The 27,906-nt window shown below is 38.3% G+C and overlaps 1 protein-coding gene across 5 annotated transcripts; it reads right to left on the bottom strand.

The window, feature by feature from the left end:
* Positions 1–1,975: 1,975 nt before the first annotated feature.
* On the bottom strand, positions 1,976–19,797 carry LOC306845845 (protein zyg-11 homolog). Of its 5 annotated transcripts, none has more exons than XR_013782013.1 (15): positions 19,551–19,797; positions 18,304–18,469; positions 15,167–15,939; positions 10,418–10,558; positions 8,925–9,101; positions 8,627–8,691; positions 8,437–8,536; positions 8,115–8,165; positions 7,256–7,417; positions 5,406–5,453; positions 4,991–5,194; positions 4,869–4,921; positions 3,562–3,659; positions 3,262–3,385; positions 1,976–2,550 (listed from the first exon to the last, which is right to left on the bottom strand). XR_013782013.1 is itself a non-coding variant. In XM_079378829.1 (15 exons), exons 1-15 carry the CDS (start codon positions 19,551–19,553, stop codon positions 2,534–2,536), a joined length of 2,208 nt encoding a protein of 735 aa, XP_079234955.1. In that variant the 5' UTR covers positions 19,554–19,797; the 3' UTR covers positions 1,979–2,533. The 5 variants fall into 5 exon arrangements, 2 of the variants coding, with proteins under 2 accessions (XP_079234955.1, XP_079234956.1); XM_079378829.1 differs by having other exon boundaries at positions 1,979–2,550; positions 3,262–3,411; XM_079378830.1 differs by having other exon boundaries at positions 1,996–2,550; positions 3,262–3,378.
* Between the last annotated feature and the right edge of the window lie 8,109 nt (positions 19,798–27,906).

Here is a 27,906-nt window from a genome sequence, read left to right as displayed (position 1 = left end):
AAGATAGTGAGGGCTGGGCTGATGTTGTGGAATTTAGCCAAATTCGTGCTAAAGTATTATTGATGCAGTCAAAAAAACTCACCAACTGCTTTGCAACCAGAAGCTTTAACTTAGCTTTGGCTTCCTGAAAGGAAAGTACTAGAGATGTTATAACAGTTGGTAAATCTGAAAAAAGACAGCCAAATTCATCCAAATAAAATTAATTGTTTTATATATTAAATAAAAAATGTTTAAAAAATAGAAAGAAATTTGGCCCCAAACCTGTACGTGTGTGTGTGAGAGAGAGAACACATTTCAGCTTATGAATGTGTTTTTGTTTTTCTCTTTTTCTGTTGTGTTTGTTGCACATGTTGATGCCGTGATGACAGGGGTAGGGGGCTCCCATATAAAGCACTGTGGCTTCCCCAAATTCACATTCAGATGCAGTGTGTTTTCCATGGTGGGTTTGAACAAAACCAAAACTAGAAACAGCTTGGCTCTGGATGGAAAGCTATTGGATAAAAGTGTCTGCTAAATGACTAAATGTAAATGCATTATCTATCATGACAGTGTTTTAAATGGGAGTCCTCTACCCCTGTCATCAGGCATCAAAATGTGCAACAAACATTTACAACAGAAAAACACACACGCACACACAGCTTGACATGCATGCTCAGGGTAAGTACTGTAATCCTACTGTAAGTGTACAGTATGTATATTGAGTACTGCTGTTCAGTTGGCTCGTTTGGGGCAAATTTTTTTAATTTTTGATACATTTGTATTTTTAAATACACAAATTCAAATGAATTTGTCTTTCATCAGATTTACCAGATGTTATCATTTCTATTTGTGCTGGTCATTTATGAACAATAGGTCAAATTGAACTGCTAGCAAAAACTTGGGAGGAGCAAAAACTCCTCCCCTTTATGTGACTCCTCCCCTTTGTGTGGCCCCTCCCCTAATCTCACTCCAAACTTTTGCTATAACTTGAGCCCTGCATTAATCAGCACCATTGCAGAGTATTTTCTCCTTAAAGGAACACTCCACTTTTAAAAAAAAAAATAGGCTAATTTTTCAACTCCCCAAGGAGGTAAACAGTTGAGTTTTACAGTTTTCGAATCCATTCAGCCGATCTCCGGGTCTGGCGGTAGCACTTTTAGCGTAGCTTAGCATAGATCATTGCATCTGATTAGACTGTTAGCATCTCGCTCAAAATAACCAAAGAGTTTCAATATTTTTTCTATTTAAAACTTGACTCTTCTGTAGTTACATCGTGTACTAAGACTGACGGAAAATGAAAAGTTGTGATTTTCTAGGCCGATATGGCTAGGAACTATACTCTCATTCCGGCGTAATAATCAAGGAACTTTACTGCTGTACCATGAGTGCAACAGGCGCAGTGATATTACACAGCACCTGAAAGTAGTCCCCAGCTAGGTAACTAGAAAATTGCAAATTTAAATTTTCCGTCATGATGTAACTACAACTTTTCCGCTACGTCACAAAAAAATCAGTAACCAATCACAGCAAGGGATCCTGTCATTAGCATATCATTAACTGTGCTGTAGGTGAGAAGGCAGCCAAGTTAATCCGGTCTATTTTCTGTAGATGTTTCGCTAGCTGTTGATATTTTTCATTATTTTCATGATAGCATGTGCTGTTAGTGCTTATTTATTTGTATTTAGAACCTAACTTGCATTATAACCTGCTGCAACAGAGTAAAAGTAGCCGGAGTCAGACCCACCTCGTCATTCAGGCTTCAAGGCATTTAGAGTACACAACATCGTCCACTAAGAAACTGAAACAAATGTTACAGTATCCACTGTAGTTGTCGGCTAGTAAAAACGTAGTTCTATCAGTCATTATCCATGGATACAGGAGACAGGGGGCGGGGCTAATTTGCATATTCATAGATCCGCGTATAGTAAATGAAGGGTGTAGAGTTCCATTTAAAGCTATTTTAAGGCATGAGAAAATTATTTTCACAAGAAAAAAAACATTTAAATATGTAATTTTGATGATCAAAGATTTTACTACAGGGGGACTTTAAGTGCCCACAATAACAATATCGTGCATGTTCATTATCGTGATATATATCGCATATACCAGCACATCTAGTTGTATCCATTAGTTGTATCCTCCATGGCCTGGGTAACGATGGATGCATTTCGAGGCCACATTTGAAGGAACAGTCTTTCGAAGTCACCTTGGTCTTTGAAAGAAGCCTTTGAAGTTGTCATGATTCTAGTTTCCGTGGTAACAACTATTTATCTGATTGGTCTTGGAGATTATGGCTAGTGTAGTTCTTCATCTGGAAACATTGAAGAAGTTGTAACCTTATGCATCACAGAAGTTTGTCTGACCAATAGCAAAAGTGTTTGTGAAACCTATTTGAAAACAAATCACTTTTTCACATTTTCACAAATTATACACTTTAATAACAAACTGAAAAAAAACATATATTCACTATTAAATGAATCTAAAATGTTTTGAAATGTCTCCCTAACAGGACATAGTGGCGCATCCCTTTATGAATCCAGTTTCTTCTGTGACGTCAATGAAAATCCTCCACTAGAAAAAAAACACAAAGAAGAAAATCAGTGTTCTGAAATTCTGAAAATACAGATATTTAAGAGTTATAGCTTAAACGTGCAGGATGTAATATTGACAGCAAGCAGTTAAAATGGGGACTGCAATCCAAATGCACAATACTGAAGAGATTTTTTTTCGATGATCATGTGGGTTGCCAGATTGAGGCTGTGCAACAGAAACGAGCGCTACTAACGTGGAAGGCCACGAGGGTTACACTGCAAGTTGATTTATATGTTTTAATAAACATAGAGCTTTTTAGATGGATGCCGAGGCTTTTTAGGTCGAGGAGAATCTGTGATCTCTGACTCGTTTGCTGGCTTCCATGGCTGCGATACATTGTTTTTTTCATCAAATGGCAACCTTGAATGTTGAAATACTATTGGGTAAATTTGCAGGCTTTTTAGGTCGAGGGGAATCAGACCAAAAACAACAGACATTCCGACACGGAACGCATATTTCAAAGTAGAATAACCGGCTGTAGCATTGTTTTTGGGGAGCAAGTATGTAAACTTAAATGTTTTCAAACATATGGTATTTTTATGCTTTAGTACAGTCAAAAAAAAACAAAATGACACAGGACCTTTAAGTGATTCATTATCAATCTGAGAAGTAGCACGGAGCAACATTTACAAGACATGATGACAGCATGTGCCAAGTTATTTAGGTATGATAATGTATCACATTTTGTACCCGAGTTTGCAGGATGAAGATTTCGCTCCAGGATCGTCAGGATGTTTTGTGTCAGACACTTCACGTCACTGTGTGTGTCTGGATGGGAGCTCAGGACCCTCAGTATGTCTGTTCCTCCTTCACTCTGAAGCATATTACAGTACTGAGGGGCTACAACAACAGAACGTGACTATAATCACACTGTAAACTAAATTACACCATTATCATTAATTACTTTTTTTACTTGCATCTGTGAAAAACAAGAGTATCTTGTATCTCAAGAGGCGTGCTGTTTATTAGTCTCTCTGGCTTTTTTCTTACCGTTCCGACAGCAGACAAACTGTATGGCCCAGAGAGCCCAGAGCTGAACCCCAGAACACTGAGAGACGTGCAGCAAAGGATAGAAGGGCTGGAACGTCCTGAGAGAGAGATGAATAGCTCCTTTCCAAATTTGCATGACTGTTTCAGATTTTTTTCATTCAAATACAATAAACAGGGTTGTATGTGCATGGATAAGAGTGACCAGTACAGTCTCTAGCCTTCAGATTTCCTTCCTTCTACATTATGGACATAACCCTTCTTGTTTAAAAGAAATACTTAAAGTTTTTAATGAATAGTCAGTTAAGAGAATTAAATTCAACGACCATACACTGAGACTCACATTAACACTTACAAAAGTGCAAGCAAAAAAATGACTGGCTTTCTGATTATTTTGTAATGGTATCAATTGTTTTGATGAAAAACAACCTGATATTTAACGGGAAAGTTGAGTAAAAAACATACAGGTTTGGAGTGGCATGAGGGTGAATAAGGATGATATCATTTTCATTTTTGGATGAACTTGTCCTTGTGCACATGTTAATTGCATCATCAGTCCATGTTCTCCTGTGCATCATTTAGCACCACACTCTAGTCCAGTAGGTGGTGTCAGTAAATGAGGAAGAGTCATTTTGAACAGTCTATTCCTTGAATTTGCCGATTTTCTTATAATAGAAAGTTTTATGCTTCTGATGCAATGGCTGTACATCATGACATTTAATACAGCAATCACAAGTGTCAGTAAAAAAGTGCAGCTTGCTGATTATTTTTCTAGTGCATCAGTAATTTTGGTGAAAAACAACCTGACATTTAAAGGAATAGTTCAGCCAAAAATCTCTCAAACTATCTTGAAGAACAGACTGAATTTATGCTTCTTGTGATCCTTTTCATCAAAAGCTTCTGCACAAATGCTTGAAATTAATTTGGTAGACACATATAAACATAGATTGTGCCTACATTAATTTTTTTCCAAAACTACATTTTAAGAAAAAGTTTTTTTCACTAAAATTTCACTATATAATTCCTGTATTTCCATGCGTGTAATATCATAGTTTTGTCAACTTCACTGTTATTCTAAAATGTACAATTAATTATATTTTAATCGTGATCACAATTTCAGCTTTTCTCAGTTTATTTTTGGCCACTATTTATTATTAATACTGAAAATCTTTTTCATTTGGCATTTGCTTTATCTTGCATTGGTAACAAATTAAAATGATTAGGTGTGTCCAGTCTTTTGTAAAATATATTGTATACTATTATATAAATACACAGTGTAATCAATATAATGTATATATTAAGACACTTACCGGTAAGAAACCATTACATGCTCAGGAGAGCTCCATGACAGGACAGAAGAGTGCTAAAATCAAAGAGATTCAATGTGCATAATACATAAACAGACAATACATGCATATAAACACACACACACCAGTTTCTCCTGCACTGTGCTATGCAGCTCAGCATCCAGACTCCACGCCGGCCCCCTGACTGAGATTAGGTGAGCCAGGATCCCTCCAGCAAAGTAACTGACGTCCACCTCCACCACTGGGTTGATCAGGAGAGAGACAATGTGCTCCACCAGATCCTCATTCATCAGCTCCCTCCGCAGCTCCTCCACCTCTGCTATATTATTCTGCAGCACAGAGAGAGGAGAAGATACGCAATCTATTCGTAATTTAAAGCATATAAACGTCTAGAACATAATAATCAAATCCACACAGTTCAATTGAAAGACCATGATCTGATGAACATGAACGTGTGATAAACGTCAACATAGATAAACCATAACACGTTCATCAGTTAAAAAATACATTTACCTCACATATAACATGAAATATATTTACCAAAAGGCCCAGGAGCTTCTGCTGGATGGAGGCCTCAGAATAATAAGACTGTGGAGGAGGGGAGAGAGTGATGAGAAGACAGGAAATTAACAAACACTTACATTTAGTTATTTAGCAGACGCTTTTATCCAAAGCGACTTACAAATGAGGACAACAGAAGCAATCAAAACCAACAAAAGAGCAACAACATGCAAGTGCTTTGACAAGTCTTAGTTAGCCTAACACAGTAGCCTACACCAAGCAAGGTTGTATTATTGTTTTTTTTAAAGATATAATATAGAAAAATAAGAGAAACCTATTTTTTTTTTTTTAAGAAATGAGAAGATAGAATAGAAATAAGAAAGCTAGTGTTAGTTTTTCAAGAAAAGTTAGCAGAGAATATGCAATTGAAAGAGGGTCAAGTGTGTGTGTGTGTGTGTATTTTAAATAAAAAGAAGACAGATAGATCAAATAGAATTAGAATATTGTCTCATTTTGTCACAGAACAAGGCAGAGAAAGGCTTTGGATTAGCTTTGGATTATAAATATACTTTATTATTATGAAAATACCAGAGATGTCTTGAAGAACACAACTAAATCATATATTGTCATGTCATATGTTTATCGTTGTATTGTTGGATATTAAAAAAAATTAAATAATATAGCCATCGCGAATATTATTTTTTTCTTGAAAAGTCCAAAACAAGTTAAATAAAGCGCTCCGGGGCATGAATAAAGGCCTCCTGTACCAAATCCATGCGTTTTTGTAAGAAAAATATCCATATTTTAAAGGTGAGTAAATCATGGGCTAATTTTCATTTTTGGGTGAACTAACCCTTTAATAATTTTTTTCTGTGTTTAATTTTGAAATGAATGGGTATTACTCCCATAACACAGAATACATTTACAGTATGCATGCATTAATATATTATTTTATATTAGTCATGATTAGTGGTCGACCGATATATCGCGTAGGCCGATATTTGGCATTTTCAAATGATTTCAAATTTCTTAAATATTAATTAACATTAAATAAAATTATATCAGCCATCGGCCACCCTGCTTTCCAAAATATCGGTATCAGCTGTAAAAAAAACTAACAAAAAATAAACAATATCGGTCGACCACTACTCATGATGTTATATTTGCCGCAATTTTCTGCAAATGTATATGACTATATATGACTTTCTTGTTTCAGATGAATCCAATCGGAGTTATATTAAAAATTGTCCTTGCTCTTCCAAGCTTTATAATGGCATGGGTGGGTGTTTTTGTTCAACAGTCCAAAAGAAGTGAAATAAAGCATATCCATCCATATTAAAACGTGCCTCACACGGCTCCAGGGGGTGAATAAAGGCCTCCTGTAATGAATCCATGCGTTTTTGTAAGAAAAATATCCATATTTAAAACATTCTAAACACTTTTCTCTTACTTCCACTAACTGACGTAAGCGGAAGCTGTTCCGGCGGATGCGTATTTGGGAAACTAAATGAATGGTGTTCAGTGCTGGAAATATTGTTTGAAACCATTGGTTGCCCCACGACACACATCACTTCCACATTCTCCATTTCGAAAGAAAGTCTATGGAAGTGTCATAACTCTTTTTTCCAATGGCTCTCAGAAACATATGCCCTGTTGCTAGGAGACACATGACAAATGTAAACAATATGTCTTCTAAAATCAGCTCAAAATAACAAGCGTGTTTGATATCCCTCGACTGGATGGAAACATATTCTGAAGCTAAAAATCTTCAGTTTGTGTCCATCATACACTACGCAACTTTCTATGAAATCTCAAATCTGGCAAAAAATTTAGTGCAGTATATTCCAGGCTTTAGCTAAGTGTGTGTGTGTGTGTGTGTGTGTGTTCACCTCCAGCAGTTCCATGTAGAGTTCCATTCCTTGGCACTGAATGAAATGGCGACACGCGGTGGGCGTCTCATCTGTCAAGTTCCACAGAGCGCTCAATGCAAACTTCAGAGTGGAGTCCACTACACCCACAGAGGCCTTCTGCTGGACGATACTCAGCAACTGCTGTGCTTGCACAGAAAGGGGAATAAATGCATCGGTTCGGTCTACTCATGATTCATCTGTCCATTCAGTCATTTGCAAAAGAAGCTTCATCATTTAGCCATTCACATATCCAATTAAACTTTAGGGAACAAATGCATGTGACAGTATGGTTAGTGAGGCCACATGGTATGGTTTGAAGAACCTGTGCTGATGTACTCGCTGAAATAAATAGGGCTGTCCTTTTTTAATAACTTAAGATTGCAATGCAGTCTGGGATGACTTGCTATTTGCTATTAATAGACAGGCGGTATTAGGTTGAGGGACATTCTTCTTCTAGATTTCATTGGATGAACAATTTTATTTGACACCGTGTACAAGTCATGAATATGTTTGGTTCATTTAACCTTATGATAAAGGCTGTAAAATGTTGATATTTGCTGAGCTATTTTTTCAACTTTGCCCTTTAATCCTCATGTTGTGTTCTGGTCATTTTGACCCGGAGAGGATTTTCTCTTTCAAATGCTAGTTAATGTTATTCTATTTTCTTTCAATAAGCATAGGTTTTGTATTTATTTTTGGAACTGACTGATCATAGGGCTTGCTGATCTGAGCTTATGCACCTCAGTTTTGGAGGATCATCAGGTAAAGGATTTTTAGCACAGCACTGTTTAAAACAGCAACAGCAAATAAACTACTTGTGTAAAATAAAAGCTTTTACCTTCATTATAAATGCCTCTGCACCCAGTTCTGAGATCTCCTCTGTGCTCAACTGCAATGAAGTGTGAGAAAGATGAAAATTTTATGATAATAGATTTTTGTTCATATAAGCAGATCTTAAAAGTCCACGCTGATATGTCTGCATAATTGCATATCCGTCACTCACTCAATACCTCATTTCTGTTTTTTTTTTCTTTTGAATTCACTTTTATTCAGATAACACAGCAAAAGGAATATATAGATCTCTATTTCTTTAATAATACTGTTGTTCATAACAAACCAGTCAAAGTTTGTCCTGGTTTTAGACACTGAACAGAAATGACCTTAGACACCAGTATGGAGACTACAGCCACCGCCATTCTCTGCACCGTCTGATCTTCACGATTCCCCAGCAGCATCATTATCAGCTTAGCAGCTTCATATCTGTGTGGGAAACAGCGGTCAAGAGGCCGTTAAGCCACTTTAACAATCTAAACAAGTTCAAATGCACTGAGGAAATGTGTGTGGACTGACCTGTCAAATGGGACGACCTGTAAGATATGATCACTGCAAAGAGTAAGCAGGCAATTCTTCTGCATCTAAAAGCAAAAACAACAAACGGTTTAAATACTAGGACCATAGAGAGAGAACAAATACGGAAGGAAGTCAATGAGGACCAGTAACAACCATTCTTCAAAATATCTTCTTTTGTGTTCAACAGAACAAAGAAACTCATTCAGGTTTGGAACAACTTAAATGATGACAGAAATGTCATTTTTGGGTGAACTATTCCTTTAATGTTTATCGCTCGAACCGTTTGGGATGGTTCTACCTGCTCGTGGTTTGGGAAGTTCTTCATGGCTGTAAGAAGTTGCTGAACTACATTTCCCAGCAGGTGTAAGGGCATCCCCAGCACCAGCTCCTGTACGGTCAGGTTAAACACACACGCAGAGGCCACGAGCTGAACATGCAGAGAATCTGTGTGGTGTCGCATCCCAGCCAATACCAGCTGAAACAGGAACAGACACATGGGCACTGTATGTAAACCTCATTCATGCATTTTAAAAAATGAGCCAAGATCTTTAACAATAAAGGGAAGTTTTAAGGCATTGTATAAGAGGTCATGATGTAATTTAAACTATACCATCTTAAAAACTTCTCTTACAGTCCCTTAAAAATTAACTTGTGGGTCAATGCCATCTCATTTTATTTAGTCATTCAAAACATTAAAATTAAATTCAATGTATACATAGAATGACTTCAAACACACCTCTTCTATAAAGAAAATCCATTTTTGAACTATATTTTTGCTTTGCAGCTTATTAATATTTGAGAAATTGTTGTCGGCGAAAGTCGTGTGGTGCAACCACATGCAGAAAAAAATCAGGAAGTGACATTATAAAGAGCACTCATGCAAAGCCTTGTCCAAATACCCACACTAGTGGTCTTTGCACTTCACCACGTATATGACAGATTTCCTGTGTTTGGCCCAAGTGTTCAAGTGAGGGTTTTCATTACCTTATGATGGGACACACTTATAGTATTGTAAAAATGCAAGTGTTTGCACGGCTTTATTTAAATTTTTATTTTAAATACCCTTTGCATTTTAAAATCAACTTCTAAATGTCTGTTCAGTAGTCCCTAAAACATGACATCATTTTGTGGTGCTTCTAATTAAGTGATAAAAAGCAGTTGCAAATGTTGTACAAAATAAATATCACCACTACTCATCTTTGCACCAATAAAACAAACACTTTTTGATGCATGATGGGATATACTAAGCCTCGAATACCGCTCCGGAGCGATAGTGTGGATTTAGTGTGCGTTAAGGGCACTGCGCTTGGTGTTTTTAAGAGCTGGGACAGTCTTGCGCACTTACACATGCTCTCAAGTGGCCAAGACCGCAAGTGTGGGTATTTGGACAAGGCATGTGTGTATGCGGATCAATAACTTTTTTAAATATCACATAACTTGACCTTTTAATGACAAATTCAAGGTTACTTCAAGTTTTAAAATGTCATGTGGTGTGCGTGTGACTCCTCAAAAACATAATAATATTCATGAATTGATATAAAAAACAAGCTCTTTTGAAAATAATGACTGTTTTTTAAAAATAAATCAAATGTATTCAAGATGTAACAAAACAACACTTTTATAGTCCTTGAAAATGGCATTAAAAACTCTATATTATTTGAAACCAGTATAAACAGTAAAACATATGTGCTTTAAAGTATATTTTTCATCACTCATCACTGAATCTAACAAACCAGCCTGTTCATGTTTAGTTAACAAATACAGATCAGACAACAGAAGACTTTTTTGTACCTTTAGGATGTGTGGCTGAGGTTCTTCCATGTCACTGGTGTGACTGTAGAGATGAGCAAGGACCTCCCGAACGAAACTCTCACGGTCGCTGTATCTCCTCAAGCACTCGCACAGCTGGGTTAAGTTGGACTCTCCAGCCACCTGCATGGGTTTACAAATTAGTACGCATTTGCAGCTCCTGGCAAAATCTGTTATTAGTTCTGACTTAATGGGATGGCAGTGAAATGTATTTTTCTGCAAGTTAACCAGACTTTTGACTATCAGCAAGAATCCTGGCTCGCTTTGCTGCTTCTACATTCAGCTTCCAGGTACTGTAAATCTGAAATAGTAATCGCAGTGGATCCAGTCTGCTTCTCTGTCTGCTCTCCCATCAGTATTTACTGCATCACGACACTGAATATTAGATTAAACCAGTCATTTTTGTTTTATTTTATAATGTTTCCTGAGGTGCACTTATAATTTTAATAGGAATTTTGCAGGATCTTTGATTTTAAGAAACTAGAAACCATTTAAAAACATTTTTGTTACTTGAAATAAAATAAATGTTAACTGAAAATAAAATGTAAAAAATTTTTTTTTTCAGACAGTAGTCAAAGAAACTGTTCTCTTTTCAAATGTATTGTATTAAAATAACTATTAAAAAAATACTAAAACTTTAACTAAAATGAAAACACAAAAAGCAAAACAAAATAGAAACAGAAAAAGAAAACTGATTTAAAATAATAAAAGTAACAAGGCATTTTCTGTGTGCGATGATCATACCTGAGCCATGCAAACTCTTGAATATGAAATGCCTTTCTGTATTTTTACTTGTTCATTGACTGACACAGAAAAATGATCCTCTGTGTCTCTGTCGTTTTCTATATCTCTTAAGCGGACACAACTGGAGTCTGCTTTTATCTCAGCAGCTGTGCCATTAGCATTGGTAAAAAGTCTGAAATTTTTTGAAACCCGCTTAATTTTATTCAGTTTCTCAGAAAAGAAGACATCTCCAGTAAATAAATCTTGACTTAAGGATGGTTTAGATATATGAACTGGAAAACAAAACAAAAATAGTGAGCAAAATATACATTTTCATGAATTTAAGACTTTATGCTCCGATTCAATATGGAAGGGCGAATTAAGGCTTTTTAAGACCCGCAGAATCCCATGCCAATTTTCACATCATTACATGTAAATTTATATCTCTGCAAAAATATCTCTCACATTTAGTATTTTTGGCTGCAAATGCTACTATTTTAAGCACAGTCCATAGACGAGCAATAAAAGCTCTTTTGAGCTCTGAAATCTACAAAATGACTCTTATATGCCAAAAATCAGGAAACTTTTTTTTCCTCAATTGACCCTTCCAAAAACCTGCCCTCGTTATTTATTGTTGCTATGTCTGACAATAATGCCGTTCTCACGCCACACATCATGTTCTCACGCAATGAAAAATACATCACGGAGCAAAAGAGGAAACTGGCAACACACCGACAGACAAGAAAGAGCAGGTTACTTCTGGTATGAAACATCAGTTTTCAAATTTGGTCAGTTTTTAAGAAATTCAAACAATAAATACCATTTTGTGGCTCTTTAATGTGTCGTCTCTGCTAAAAAAAAAACAATAGAAGCCCAATAGAAACCACCACAGAAATTCCAATGGTTTCCATTAAAATACCATTATAAACCATTAGCTTTTTCCAGTAAAACCATTACAAAATTATTTTTTGTAGTGTGTTTTGGGCATCTTTCCAATAGGATTTAATATCCCACCAATAGAATCCATCACACACCAGTAGACACCATTATAGTTTCCATTAAAACCAATACAATTCCCAGTATAACCATTAAATCAATTACATTTTCAATTGTGTTTTGGGCAGGGCTCTATTGTTTTTTTCAGCAGTGACAGATCACTGTATGGCCTCAGTTCAAGCGGCATGTGAACCGATCGTCTTTTCATATTTACTTAAAGCACAAAATAAACATGAATTAATGGACATCATAAGATATTTTATTTTAACCGTGGAAAGACGTCAATACACACAATGGCTGCATCTGAAAACTTAGCCAGCTGACTTACAGCCTCACTGCCTTATCAGACAATGAGTTTGCAGGCAGTGTTTTTGCTTGAAGACGTCTCATGAAACTGATTTCAGACAGGCTTCTGAGGCAGCGCAACGCTTTAATGGTCTACAACAAAATAGAACGAGTTTTGGTGATAACTAAACAATTATTTAATTACTATTATACCGATTTCTCACTAGAAATAACATCAAAAGTGCAAAAAGTTAATCAGAAATATACATTTACACTGAAACTGACCACCAAGCGCAACTTTCAGAGGCCATCTTTATTTTTTTTTAGCTCAGCCATCATGGAATGGAACGCACAGGATCGTGGGATATCAAAGGCAGCGAAGGATACATCTATGCTGCCTTCAAAATTCCATCAGAAGAAGGTACCTCCGGAGACAGGAAGTGAAGCAGAATTTGGATTGGGACGTGCCTTGATGCCTTCCTGCATTGGAATGCTGCCTCTGAAGTAGGGTTGGGATTCAAAAATCAATTCCAATTCCAGAATCGGATACTTCAGGAATCAGATATTTGCTGTAAAATTAAAAATTCAATTCCGCCTATTAATTCCTGTGTGTGCATCTTTTTTTTTTTGGCTGGCGAAAAGGGGCTGTTAAAAATGTATTTGTCTTTGAGTCATGCATTCAAGAGATTCATTCAAAAACACTGATTCATCCAATAATGAATCAAGTAAATCTCGAGAGAGTCATTGAATCATTCCATTCATAAAGTCCATTAGATTTTGTTTAGTTGCCTAATGTTTTTTCTTCAGAATTGTGAGAGAGCCACAACATCCATTAAATGTGAGACTTTTCAATTTATCTAGAATCGTGCAACTCTATTTTTCACACAAACACCTCTTATTTGAGTCGTGTTTTTATGTAGCTGACAATTCACTTAACTTATTTTTTTATTATTATTTACTTAATAATTTTAAGGCAATGGGTTTCCTCAATTTTTTTAAGTGAAGTCAACTTTTTACAGTGTGGTATTCAGCAGCAATTAAATGTTTTGCAAAAAGAGACAGAATAAATATGTTTAATATCTAAATGTTTGACTTTTGTGATTCCACATTGGAATCGAAACTTGGTATCAATAAGAATCGGAATCGATAAAATGCAAACAATACCCGACAGCAACAATGGGAATTATGTAAGGCTGCTATTCATTGATTATAGCTCAGCTTTCAACACTATAGTCCCCATCAAGCTGGCATCTAAACTCACTGACCTCGGCCTAAACTCCTCACTCTGTGACTGGATTCAAGACTTCCTCACCAGCAGACCTCAAGTGGTGAAAGTTGGCCAGTTCACCTCAAACTCCATCACTCTGAACATAGGAGCCCCACAGGGCTGTGTCCTGAGTCCCCTGCTCTACTCTCTCTACACGCATGACTGCGTGTCCTCTCACAGCTCCACATCCATTGTTAAATTCGCTGATGATACTGTGGTTCTGGGCCTCATCTCCAACAACGATGAGACCGCATACTTGGATGAGGTAGAGAGACTCACATCATGGTGCCAGGACAACTGTCTCTCTCTGAATGTGGGGAAAACTAAAGAACTGATCATGGACTTTAGGAAGAGACAGCAGCAGCCCTACTCTCCTCTCAGGATCAGTGGGACCTCTGTGGAGAGGGTGAGTAGCTTCAAGTACCTCGGTGTAAACATCTCAGAGAACCTGACTTGGACTACACACATCCAATCACAGGTTAAGAAAGCCAGGCAAAGACTGTACCATCTGCGACAGCTGAGGAAATTCAGGGTCTCACCAGCAATCCTGAAAACTTTCTATTCAGGGACCATAGAAAGTGTATTGACTCAGTGCATCTCAGTGTGGTATGGAAACAGCTCCAATCAGGACTGCAAAGCACTACAGAGAGTTGTGCGCTTAGCTGAGCGCATCTCAGGGTCTGCTCTCCCCTCTCTGCAGGACATCTACCTCAAACGCTGCAAAAATAGAGCTGTTAAAATCTTCAAGGACTCTAATCACCCTGGTAACCAGCTATTCACTTTGCTTCCATCTGGTAAGCGCTTCCGTAGCCTGATGGCAAAAACTGAGAGACTTAGGAGGAGCTTCTTCCCCCAGGCCATCAGGCTCCTAAACTCTAAACTCTAACTCTGTGTCATAATATCACTTGACCATGTAATATCACCATATCAATAAGTTATTCATAATTTTTTCTCCATGTAAATATCATATATCAATAAGCTATTCATAATTTTTCTCTACCTCATATTGCTGCTATTCAAATACCCTGTACAACTTTTTGCACATTATTTTTTGCACATTCCTCTCACTACTATTTGTCAACAACATACTGACCTGCACATTTATATTTATATTTTTTATCCTATCTTATCTTATCTTTTATTTTATGTTTGTACTTCTTCTTAATATTTGTATACTTTATAATTGCACTGTCCTTGGAGCGGACCTGACTTACATTTCACTGCTGGTTATACTCTGTATAATTGTGTATGTGACAAATAAAACTCTTGAATCTTGAATCTTGACCCAACATTTTAGAGCTTTCGGACGCAGCCAGTTTTTAAGGTTTAAGTCACCGAAGTTAATCTACTCTCCTGTCTGATTTGTTTGTTGGTCAGATGGCCTGTCAATCAAGTTCTTTGCAAACGGTCAATTCATGACCCCTGATTTTGAGTCAGTGAGTGTGAAAGAAAACTCTTACCTTCAGATTTCCATCTCCACACAGCAGCTCAGGTCCTCCTGCTCCAGTGGCCAGCAGGCCGATGAACCTCAGTCCTGGCCGAGCCTCCACAAAGGCTTGGATGGTAGCGTCGCTCACACCTCTCCAGCCCGACACATCCAGAGACACGAGCTGCGGAAGGATCCCCGGGCGCTCCAGCAGCTGCTGCACCAAACGGTCTCCATCCATTACCAGCCTGTCATTGGAGATGTCCAGGTGCCTCAGCAACTGCAGCTTGGAGAGCACTAAGATGAAGCTGGAGGTTGGCATCTCCAATTTCTGAAGCCCATGCGCAGTCAGCGACGTAAGTCGTGACTGACAATTCAACAGAGGTCTGAGATCCGTGATGTTCGTGCCAGAGACATCCAAGCTCTCCAGCATGGGCATGGCACAGATATCCTCCAGACCTCTGTCATCCAGGTCTGTCCAGGCCAGAGAGAGCTTCTTCAAGCCCCGGAGCATGCTGAAGGAGGCCTGCAGCGACTCCTCCTCTGCTTCCCCGTACAGACGCAAGCCGTCCATCAGCAGCGTCTGGAGGCCCTGTCTGCAGAGCTTGTTGGAGGTGAGACTGTGGAGAACATCTGAGATCGTGAGGTCGCTGTGTATATGTGAAGCGTTCAGCTCTTGGAGCTTGTGAGGACAGAGCGAGAGTCTGAAGGCCTCGGCCGAGAGCTGTGAAGACCGGATGTAAGCGCGGCGCAAACGCAGGTGCTCCGGATTCTGGAAGATGCCTACGGTTCTGTCATTGAGGACCCCTAAGAGAAAAACAGATCAGAACTAGTGCTGGGCAACTATTAATCACGATTAATCGCAACCAAAATACAAGTTTTTGTTTAAAACATATGTGTGTGTGCTGTGTATATTAAGGCTGGGAAAATAAATCAAGCGCTTTTCTTCATGAGCATTTGAGTGTGCAGAGAAAAACTAGATTAAGCCCCGTTCACACCAACAATGATAACTATAAAGATATTAGTGTCCACACCAGCGGATGAAATCGTCTGTTTATTTTCAGCGCATGCTCATCTGATGCTCTCGTTACAGCAGGATGGATTCTGATTGATTCTGAAATGATTGTGTGTCAATCAGCTGGATTGTGAAAGTGATTCCAATGATATCGTTTCTCTGTGCCTTTATCGTTATAGTTGTAGTTTGGACTCTTTTATATTGAGAACGATTTTAGAACTATATCTTTAACGTTATCTTTATAGTCATCGTCCTTGGTGTGAATGGGCCTTTAAAGCACCATCTTCTGTTAAAATCTAAGCTCAGAATCGATTCCAGAGATCTCAGAATTGATCGACAAATCAATTCTGCATCGATTTATTGTGGCAGCCCTAGTGTATATTTATTATGTATATATCAAGACACTATATATCAAGATATATTTTGAAAATGTATTTAAATGTGTACATTGCTGCTTGAAAGTTTGTGAACTCTTTAGAATTTTCTATATTTCTGCATAAATATGAACCAAAGCATCATCAGATTTTCATATAAGTCCTGAAAGTAGACAAAGAGAACCCAATCAAACAAGTGAGAGAAAAATATTTTCTTTGACATTGATTTATTGAGAAAAATGATGCAGTGTTACATATCTGTGCGATGCAAAAGTATGTGAATCTTTGCTTTCGGTATCTGGTGTAACCCCTTTTGCTGCAGTAACTGAAGGTAAAGTTTCTTGTAAATGCTGATCAGTCCTGCACAATAACATGTAGGAGTTTTAGTGCAGAACCACTTAAACTCTGTGATGTTGGTGGGTTTCCTCCTATGAAGTGCTTGCTCAGGTCCTTCCACAACATTATAATTGGATTAAGGTCTGGACTTTGACTCAGTCATTCCAAAACATTGCCTTTGTTCTTCTTTAACCATTCTTTGGTAGAATGACTTGTGTGCTTGGGGTTGTTGTCTTGCTGCATGACCCACGCTGTTCTTAAACAGATGTCCTGATGTTTTCCTTTAGAATTTGCTGGAATAATTCATTTTTCCATCAATGATGGCAGGCTGTCCTGGCCAAGATGCAGCAAAACAGGCCCAAGCCATGATACAACCACCTCCATGTGTCACAGATGGGATAAGATTCTTAAGCTTCTCATTTAAACCAAAACCAAAATAAGTTCTATTTTGGTTTCATCCATCCATTAAACCTTTCTCCAATAGTCCTCTGGCTTGTGCACGTGATCTTTAGCAAGCAATTTTCTTCTTGAAGAACAGTGGCTTTCTTCTTGCAACTCTGCCATGCACAGCATGGTGGGCTCATGAACATTAACATCAGCCAATGTGAGAAAGGCCTTTAGTTGCTTAGAAGTTACCCTGAGAACTTCTGCCACCTCGCAGACTATTACATGTTCTGCTTCGGAGTGATCTTTGTTGGTCAACCCCTTCTCAGGAAGGTAACAGTGGTCTTGAATTTCCTCGATTTGTACACAATCTGTGGATTTGTGGAGTCCAAACTCTTTAGAGGTGGTTTTGTAACCTTTTCTAGCCTGATGGGGAACATCAACTCTTTTTTCCCGAGGTTCTCAGTAATCTGCTTTGTTCATGACATGATTCACTTCCACAAACATGATCAGATCCCTGTTCTTTGAATAAAACAGGTCACTTACTGACATTTGATAGCCATTGCACTGAGCACAGATGGACTCTAATTTCACCTTTAAATTAACTGCTAATCCAAGAGGTTCACATACTTTTGCAACGCACAGATATGCAATATTGGATCATTTTTCTCAATAAATAAAATGACAAAAAAAATAAAAAATTCTCTCACTTGTTTGATTGGGTTCTCTTTGTCTACTTTCAGGACTTATATGAAAATCTGATGTTTTGGGTCATATTTATGCAGAAATATAGAAAATTTAAAGGGTTCACAAACTTTCAAGACTCACTGTATATATTTATATTCATATAATTTCTATTTTATATAAATATATTTAATATATAAACATAAAACATTTATGCATGTGTGTGTATTTATGCGTACATAATAAATATACACAGTACACACACAGATATTATGTATACAAAACTTTTATTTTGGATTAATCGTTGCCCAGCACTAATCAGAACATCAGGTACCAGATCTTACATGCAACTAAACAGGTTATAGTGAGCAATCGTACCCTCATCAGCCATCTTGTGCAGTAGCTGATCGGCCAGCTCTTGAGGAAACAAAGGGCAGTGGCAGAAGTGCAGTGACCCGTCCTCTTGTGTGACACAAAGCACTTCCACGTTGTGACACACCCAGGCCATGCTAATGTCAGTCAGGGAGGAAGGACCCTCTTCATCCTGAAACAAAAACTAATTGTGTAATGCTGATCCTGATGAATTATACTGATGATGCCTTTAGTCTGTTCTGTTGTCTTATACAGTGTAGCAGATGTTTTCTAGACTCAGAGATGATTCTGCATGAGTTATAATGAACCTTATCAAATCAAGAGTAAATTAATAAGTAAAATGTTTTATTATACAATGCTAATTTAGACACGTTTGACACGTCTGCATACTTTTGAGGTAATTGTATTCAAATCATTAGCATGTTAAATAAATACATTTAACCCTTGTGCTGTTATGAAAATCCTTGACCTAATTGGTATTTCTTATAGATCTCAAAAACTGATCAATGAGGCCTATGAACAATCAGCTCCAAAAAATAAATACAAAATGACTGCAAACTGTAAGATTTGGAGAAAATATACCATAATGAGAGATTGAGAGAATGAGAGAAAAAAAAAGAATAAAATAAAATAAGAAAACAATTAAATAAGAAAGAATGTAAATAATTTGGCCAAAATGCATTTTAAATATGTTGTAAACACTGAAGCTCAATGAAATATATTTTTGAAATTAAAAATATATTTACTTTCAACCTAATACAACAAAATATTCATTATTTATTTTTATTCATTATTATTATTATTATTATTTACTCGTTATTTATTTTTATTCAAATGTGTCATATGTCTGACATCACAGACAACAAATAAAGTTTTCCTCACATGTGACTGTATTTTCTTGGAAATAAATACAATCAAGGGCAAAATATATTTTTTAAATGGTCTTAGAGAAGGTAACGAGAAGTATATATATATATATATATATATATATATATATATATATATATATATATATATATATATATATAATTTTTTTTTATTATTTATTTTACTGTGGTATAGAACTGAAAGATTACAAGTAATAAATGCATGCAACATTTAATAATACCGACATAACACTAGTATCATATGGCTCTTGAACTCTTTTTTTTAAAGTTCAATCAGAGACTTGCCCATTGTAAAGTAGTATTTAGATCACGTCATCTCTTGCACGCCGTGTAGTTTGTTAGTGAGCAGAAAATAAAGTAACTCACCATTACAGACGTGATGCAACAGCTGACAGTGTTCAGGCCTGTCTTCTCCTCTAGAGGAATAATCTTATTACTGCAGCTAACGCTGAGCTCTTAAAGAACAGCTATTCTTGGAAGAAGAAGTATACAGTACTGCTAGTCCAGTTTGAGAGTTCCTCATAGCGCAACTGTCGCTTTCTGTTTGTTTGTCATTAAAAAACTAACGAGCAACGTGAAATAATCTTGACATCTGATCACGCGTGGTGGGCGTGTCTTTAGGGACGTACGCGGCTGTTTATTGTAGTGGGCGTGTCTTTAGGGACGTACGCGGCTGTTTATCCTGGTGGGCGTGTCTTTATGGACGTACGCGGCTGTTTATCGTGGTGGGCGTGTCTTCAGGTTACAGCGGCGGCACGGGAGATGAGTGGAAGAGATAAGCGTGATGCACAATTTTTACTTGTTTTGTTTTGTAAAAAGTATTACAAGCTGTGAAAAGTGCATTTTCTTGGTGGATTTTTTGTACAACTTTTTCTTAGTACCACACACAGTTTGCAATCTGTAATGTGCCTGACAATATCTTTTTTTTCTACAAACAATTCATTTGCTCTGCAGGATACCTATTTGGATTAGTTTAAAAAGGAAATCCCTGTTTCCACAGACCACTTTCACTTCAGAAAACCAGTACACCTCCTCAGTGTCGCTCCCAAAATGTCAGGATTATCTGGTGCAATATTACAAGTTGAAGTCCTTCAAAAACTCATAAGATGTTTTGCATAACAGTTTAGATTTGTATAAAATGGAAACTCTGTTTCCCCAAACCATTTTCACTTTAGACTGATTGTACATCGCCTCAGAATATCACTCACACAATGTCAGGACTTTCTAATGATTCAGATAAGTAGAAAAGAGTACCTCCTTGTTTACACAGACTACATTCACATCAGACTGATAGTACGCCTTCTCATAGTATCATTTACACTACTTTAATACTGTGCAGACAAAACAGTGTATATAAAAGTTTTGGCGGGCTTTTATTTTGGAATTCAACATCAGACAGTCCTGAAATGGTGTAAGTGATAATGTGAGAAAATGTGCTGTTAATATGAGGGGAAACTAGTCTGTGGAAATCAGAAGTTTCTTTTTTGTACCAATCTGAAATCACAGACAAAACCAAATTTACTAGATTTTTTGGAAGACTTTCATTTTGGAATTACACATCATATAGTCCTGAAATTGCATAAGTGACATTCTGGGGTGGTGTGCTATCAATCTGAAGTGAAAACAGTCTATGGAAACAGGGACTTTTCTTTTTAGAGCTATCTGAAAATATGTCAAATATAGGTTATATGCAAGTTTTTGGAGGGCTTTTATTTTGTAATGCAATATCAGACTGTCCTGGCATTGGCCTAGTGACACCCTGGGGTGGTGGACTGTCGATCTAAATTGAAATTAGTCTGTGGAAACAGGGATTCCTGTTTCAAAGCCTTTTTTCCTTCTGACTGAAGCATTCGTTCGTGCAGTGTGTTAAATACGGAGCCATCTGACTATATAAGTAGCCATTTTGCCATAGGAACTCAGATGTCTTCTCCTTCAGCGACGACGACTTCGTCTTTCACTGATCCAGGAAGCCTGCTCACCGTTGAAACGCCTCGCAGCTGGAACCAGCAACCTCTGCTCAGCTGAATCCACCGCCTTCTCAGTGCCATCAGCACTGCAGCAGTTTCCGGTCCCAGTCCCCTGCAGCCATCCGGCGATGCTCACGCATTCTTTTCTAAAAGAGCAAACGGCGTTGTTGCAAATGCTGCGCCGTTACTGCAATTCGTGCAGGTCCCCCCTGCAGAGAGTACGTGTCCTGTTTGGGGAAATCCCATGCAGATGCCATGCTTGCTGGATCTGATTGTTCTCACTGCGAGAACATCAGTCTCACCTCTCTGTGCTCGCGGATAGCTTTCTTTTCAGAGAGCGACACCGCCCTTCGCGCCCTCCCGTTTTCTTCCTTGCAAGGACCTGTGAGGAAAAAACAGCGGCATCTCTGCCCGCCCTCTGCTATCGGCTGGAAGGCAAAGGCCGCCGACCCGTCTAAGCTGTGCAGGACCACTGCAGCGCTCTCTGGACGCTCCTACACTTTGGCTGGACAGGCAGCTTCGGCGCTCCACTCTATGGCTGTCCTCCAGGTCTTTTAGGCCAAACTCCTCTCTTCCATGGACGAGTCTGAGCCTGATCCTGCGATGCTCAAGGAGCTGAGAAGTGTTATAGACCTGGCACTGCCCGCCACCAAGACCACCGCCCAGGCGATCGGGAGGTCCATGGACAGCCTAGTGGTGCCTGTGGCTCACGCTGACGGAGATCAAGGACACAGACAAAGTTACCTTCCTTGATGTCCCGATTTCTCCCAGCGGCCTCTTTGGACTGGCGGTCGAAATGTTTGCTGAACATTTCACTGAGGCACAGAAGTCGTCCCAGGCCATGCGACACTTCCTACCCAAATGCTCCAGCTCCGTAGCTGCTTCCAGTCGCCCTAAGCCTATGCCGACTCAGCAGCCAGCGAAGCCTGCCGTCCCCCTGCTGCTCAGCCTGCCAAGACGCAGCAGACACGAGGGAGATTCCGTTCAGCCAGACACCACCCCTTTCCTAAGTGCCAGGGCCCCCGACCTATAGCGTTGGCCCAGAGCCTCTGGCGTCTTCCTGATGTACAGAACAGGAAGCGGAGGGGGCCAAGTCCCGCCACGGCCGGACGACCCCCCAAACAGCCTCTCTGGAGCCTCTTATCACCCCGCTCAGGACCGGGTGCGGCGGGAGATGTGTTTGTTATATAGGTTTGTTATATTTGTTATATTTGTTCGAATATAGGGCCCGTACAAATGCCCAAGCAACCACCCGCTGTTATAGTGGGAAAAATAAACAAGTCAGGCTTCTACAGCCGTTACTTCCTCGTCCCCAAGAAGGATGGCGGCCTCCGGCCCATCCTCGATCTCAGACGCCTAAAGTGCGCCCTCATGAAGAGGTTGTTCAGGCTGATCACACTGAAACAGATCCTCTCGCAGATTTGGCCAGGGGACTGGTTCTTTTCTCTGGACCTGAAAGACGCATGCATTCACGTCCAGATAGCCCCCCCATCACAGACGATTCTTGAGATTCGCCTTCGAGGGAGTGACTTATCAGTACACGGTCCTTCCCTTTGGACTGTCTCTGGCCCCCTGCACTTTTACGAAGTGCATGGACGCGGTTCTTTCCCCTCTGAGACAGCATTCTCAACTACTCGATGGCTGGCTCGTTCTGGCCCAGTCAGAGGTGGAGCTTTTATCGCACAGAACCCTCCTCCTCAGCCACTTAGAGCGCCTGGGACTTAGGGTCAAGTTCGCCAAAAGCAGGCCATCTCCCAGCCAGCGAATATCGTTCCTGGGAACAGTTCTCGACTCGACTAAAATGAGAGCCATAGTCACGCCAGAATGTGCTTTGGCCATGCGAGAACTCGCGACCTCCTTCGAGATCGGTGCCACTCGCCCTCTCAAGACATTTCAAAGGATGCTGGGCCTCATGGCTGCAGCGTCGCCAGTACTACAGTTTGGTCTGCTTTGCATGTGACCTATTCAGCGCTGGCTGAATGGTTTGCAGGAGAAAGGTTGTCACAGCAGATGCCTCCAACACAGGTTGGGGGCGCTGTGCGAAGGCAAGCACAAAGTTTTTTTTTTAATGAATACTTTTGTATGTTTTTTCAGGGGTTGTTTATCAATATTAAATTATGATTGTACTGTGCTGTAAATTCTCAAGTATCTATATTTGTGTCAGGAAATGTAGATATAAATGCATAGTTGAAGCTGATATTTGTTTTCAGGTCATCACATTCTGTCTTGGTGTATGTGTACAGACTTGGAATGGGATGTTTATCATTTTCTGCAGCTTTATTTGCCCTCTGTCATGCATTTGTGTCAAGTACTTGGATTATGTTGTGTTGATTTAGTGCATTATTAATTGTCATAATTTCTTTTGTTACACTGTTTCCTGGCGCTGGATCATTCCTAAAACAACAGAGCCAAATATGACTTGTGAAAGGAAATAAATGTTAAAATAATAGATTCTCAAATTTAGATCGTAAATAATACTTTGATCAGAGGCGTGCCGACCCAATAATGATAGACCATTTATCCCATTACACCACAAACCTCATGGTTTCCACATCACCTCGAACCACAAAACTGTTACTCATCATCCAGTAACTCCAAAAGTGTTTTAAAACAGTAAAACTTCAATGCTGACAAAATAAAGTGTGTCGGAAGCATATTGAAGCATTATTCCAGAGGTGTGTTTAGGATCCTTGAGCAATTATCAGTAGAGAGCAGGTCACATGCTTTCCTAACAAAAACCCGCAAAAGACAAAACTTACGTCAGAATGAGCCACAAACAAGCCCCCGGACAGTTATTTTATTCCTGTAGTGTTTGTATTGGAATAGCATGTCCTCATTTGCAGACTGTGACCTGTGCTAGAGACATTTCTTTATCAAACACCAATACAAATGCCACATTCCAGCTCAGATGGAGCAGATGCAGACGCACAAGAAATTATATCTCAAGTCAGTGTATTTGTTGCATAGTTTAGAGGGAGCCTTGCTTGTAGGCAAAACAAAGGCATAAATGAATCAGTATGTATTTTTAAACATAAACGTACAATTTATTAACTAAATTACTTTATTAACTAAAACTAAAATTAAAAGCATATTTTTTTGATTACTTACACTAACTGAAATAAAATATGAATACTTTTCATGTTAGCTAGTTGCCAAGACAAAATGTTGTTTACCTTGATGTACTAAGCTAAAACTGAAATATGTATATAAATACACACAGTGGTGTGAAAAAGTTTTTGCCCCCTTCCTGTTTTTTTTCTCTCCATTTTTGGCATATTTGTCACACTTGAATGATTCAGATTAAACACATTTTAATATTACACAAAGACAACCCGAATAAATACAAAATGCTGTTTTGAAATAATGGTTTCATTTATTAAGGTAAAAAAGCTGTCCAAACCTACCTGACCCTACGTGAAAAAGTAATTGCCCTCTAAATGTAATAACTGTTTATGCCACCCTTTCAATTCAAGTTTATTAGTATAGCGCTTTTTACGATACAAATCAGTGCAAAGCAGCTTTACAGAAAATTACGTTTCTACAATATATTTCTATACTGTAGAAACTTAATATATTTAACTTATGGCAAAATTAGATAATTCTGTATGTTGTCTGAGGGTTGGCATCCTCTGAGGGGTTGGCATCATCTTTTCTCAGGTGTTCGGTCATCTCAGATCATTTAAGGTTTGGATCCAGACTGAAGTTTGTGTAATTCCTAGTTACATCCCGTGGCAGAAACAGAGAAACAAATAGAGACATAATTAGCATAACTGCTGTTCTATCCAATCAAAAATTATTTGTTCAACCCAAGCTAAAGGATAATGTACATTTGATCAGATATAACTGCAGTACAAGATTATAAGATGCATTATGTGAATGCTTGGCTAAAGAGATGTGTCTTTAATCTAGATTTAAACAGATGGAGTGTGTCTGAACCCCGAATGTTATCAGGAAGGTTATTCCAGAGTTTGGGAGCCAGATATGAAAAAGCTGTACCTCCTTTAATGGACTTTGCTATCCTAGGTACTACCACAAGTCCAGAGTTTTGTGACCTTAGTGAGCAGGTTGGATTGTAGCATGGTAGAAAACTGGTTAGATACAAAGGAGCTAACCAGCTAGCAGTGCATTACAATAGTCCAGTCTAGAGGTCATGAATGCATGAACTAGCTTTTCTGCATCAGAGACAGGTAGCATGTTTCGAAGCTTGGCAATGTTTCTAAGATGGAAGAATGCTGTTTTTGTAACATGGGAAATATGATTTTCAAAGGACAAGTTGCTGTCTAATATTGAAGCAATTAATATTGCTGTCTAATGTTGCTTCAAATACCCTTTGAAGCAACAACTGCAATCAAGCGTTTGTGCAAACTGGCAATGAGTCTTTCACATCGCTGTGGAGGATTTTTGGCCCACTTTTCTTTGCAGAATTGTTTTAATTCAGCCACACTGGAGAGTTTTCGAGCATGAATGGACTGTTTAAGGTCATGCCACAGTATCTCAATCAGATTTAAGTCCGGACTTTGACTTGGCCACTCCAAAACTTTAATTTTGTATTACTTGAGCCATTCAGAGGTAGACTTGCTGGTGTGTTTGGGATCATTGTCCTGCTGCATAAACCAAGTGCGCTTGAGCTTGAGGTCACAAACTGATGGCCGGACATTCTCCTTCAGGATTTTCTGATAGAGAGCAGAATTCATGGTTCCATCAATTATGGCAAGTCGTCTAGGTACTGAAGCTGCAAAGCAGCCCCAGACCATCACACTACCACCACCATAGTTGACTGTTGGTATGATGTACTTTTTATGAAATCCTGTGTTGGTTTTACACCAGATATAACGGGGGACACACCTTCCAAAAAGTTCAACTTTTGTCAACCTTTATCAGTCCACAGAATATTTTCCCAAAAGTCTTGTGGATAATCAAGATGTTTTTTGGCAAATGTGAGACGAGCCTTTGTTTTCTTTTTGGTCAGCAATGGCTTTTGCCTCTGAACTCTCCCATGGATGCCGTTTTTGCCCAGTCCCTTTCTTATTGTTGAATCATGAACAATGACCTTAATTGAGGAAAGTGAGGCCTGCGGGTCTTTAGATGTTGTTCTGGGTTCTTTTATGACATCCTGGATGAGTCGTCGTTGTGCTCTTGGAGTAATTTTGGTAGGCCGGCCACTCCTGGGAAGAATCACCTCTGTTCCAAGCTTTCTCCATTTGTGGATAATGGCTCATCGTGTGGAAACATTCACTCTCTTGGGGCAGTCGTGGCCTAATGGATAGAGAGTTGGACTTGTAACCCGAAGGTCGTGGGTTCGAGTCTCAGGTCTGGCAGGGATTGTAGGTGGGGGAGTGAATAATCAACACTCCACCCTCAATACCACGACTGAGGTGCCCTTGAGCAAGGCACTGAACCCCCAACTGCAATGGCTGCCCACTGCTCCGGGTGTATGTTCACTACTGTGTGTACATGGATGGGTTAAATGCAGAGCACAAATTCCAAGTATGGGTCACCATACTTGGCCACACACCTTTTCCCTTTCCCTTCCAAAGCCTTAGAAATGGCTTTATAACCCTTTCCAGATTGATGCGTCAACTATTTTGTTTCTCATGTGTTCTTGAATTTCTGTAGATCGTGGCATGATGTGTTGCTCTTTAAGCATGCTTTACTTTGTCAGACAGGTTCTATTTAAGTGATTTCTTGATTCAACAGGTCTTGATTCTGGCAGTAATCAGGCCTGGGTGTGGCTAGTGATATTTAACTCAGCTTCCTAAAATAATGTGGTTAATCACAGTTCTTTCATGATTTAACAGGAGGGGGCAATACATTTTTGATATATGGCCAGGTAGGTTTTGGCAGCTTTTTTTCCTTAATAAATGAAATCAACATTTAAAAACTGTATTTTGTATTTACTTGCATTATCTTTGTGTAATATTAAAATTTGTTTGATGATCTGAATATTTAAAGTGTGACAAAAAAAGAAAAAAAGAAAAAAAAAACAGTAAGGAGGCAACTGCATATATATATATATATATATATATATATATTAACATTTTAAAATATTTTCCTTGCTCAACAAATAGATTTTAACAGTTTCTCAACATATATGAATGTATTTTCTTGGACTGAAGTATATATTTTTAAATGCTTTAAAAATACATTTATACATTTTATATTTAATATATTTAAAAAAATACACAAAAAATGGCAAAAAAGTGTATTGCTAGAAAATATATTTTGAAAAATATTTGATCAAATATGTATTTTTGGCCATTTTTGGTATATTTTAAAACATATTTAAAAATATATGTGAAAATCTATTTTTCTCTTTTTTTTATATTCAAGGGAATGCTGTTTTAAATTGCATAAGAGCCAGATAAAAGTTTTTTTTAATTAAATTTTTTTATAAATAAATAAGAATACATGAATATAATTAGCTCAGATCATTGTCAAAAAATAGTGCACATGACCCAGTAGTGGACATTATCATTACTTATCACACAGCCTGCTGTTTATTTACAGTGATTTATGATAAAAATGCACTGAAAAAAATGATGCTAAATTTTCAAACAATTTATTTTAGCTACATTTAAATAAACTTATTTAGTTGAAAGTTAGTCAGATTAGTCGTTTAAATGTACCTAAAATAAATTGATTGCAACCACTTTCCTTTTTTATTTTTAGTAATTTCAATTTCAATGTATTATAGGCTTTTTATTGACTTCACAGTCAAATTCACACAGTAACTGTTATGAAACACAAAATAATGT

This window comes from Barbus barbus, assembly GCF_936440315.1.
Source record: "Barbus barbus genome assembly, chromosome: 26".
Classification (NCBI taxonomy): Eukaryota; Metazoa; Chordata; class Actinopteri; order Cypriniformes; family Cyprinidae; genus Barbus; species Barbus barbus.
The sequence above is the reverse complement of the archived record's forward strand: the minus strand, read 5'-3'. Positions and strand labels throughout refer to the sequence as shown.

Bases quoted from the DNA above. Each gene is read 5' to 3' on its own strand.
- LOC306845845 (XM_079378829.1), bottom strand. The intron at 9,102-10,417 runs GTACAAAAAAGT...TTCCTGTTTCAG, and splicing joins CTCAGCCACACATCCTAAAG to CTGGTATTGGCTGGGATGCG. The intron at 3,412-3,561 runs GTAAGAAAAAAG...CTGTTGTTGTAG, and splicing joins GTTTGTCTGCTGTCGGAACG to CCCCTCAGTACTGTAATATG.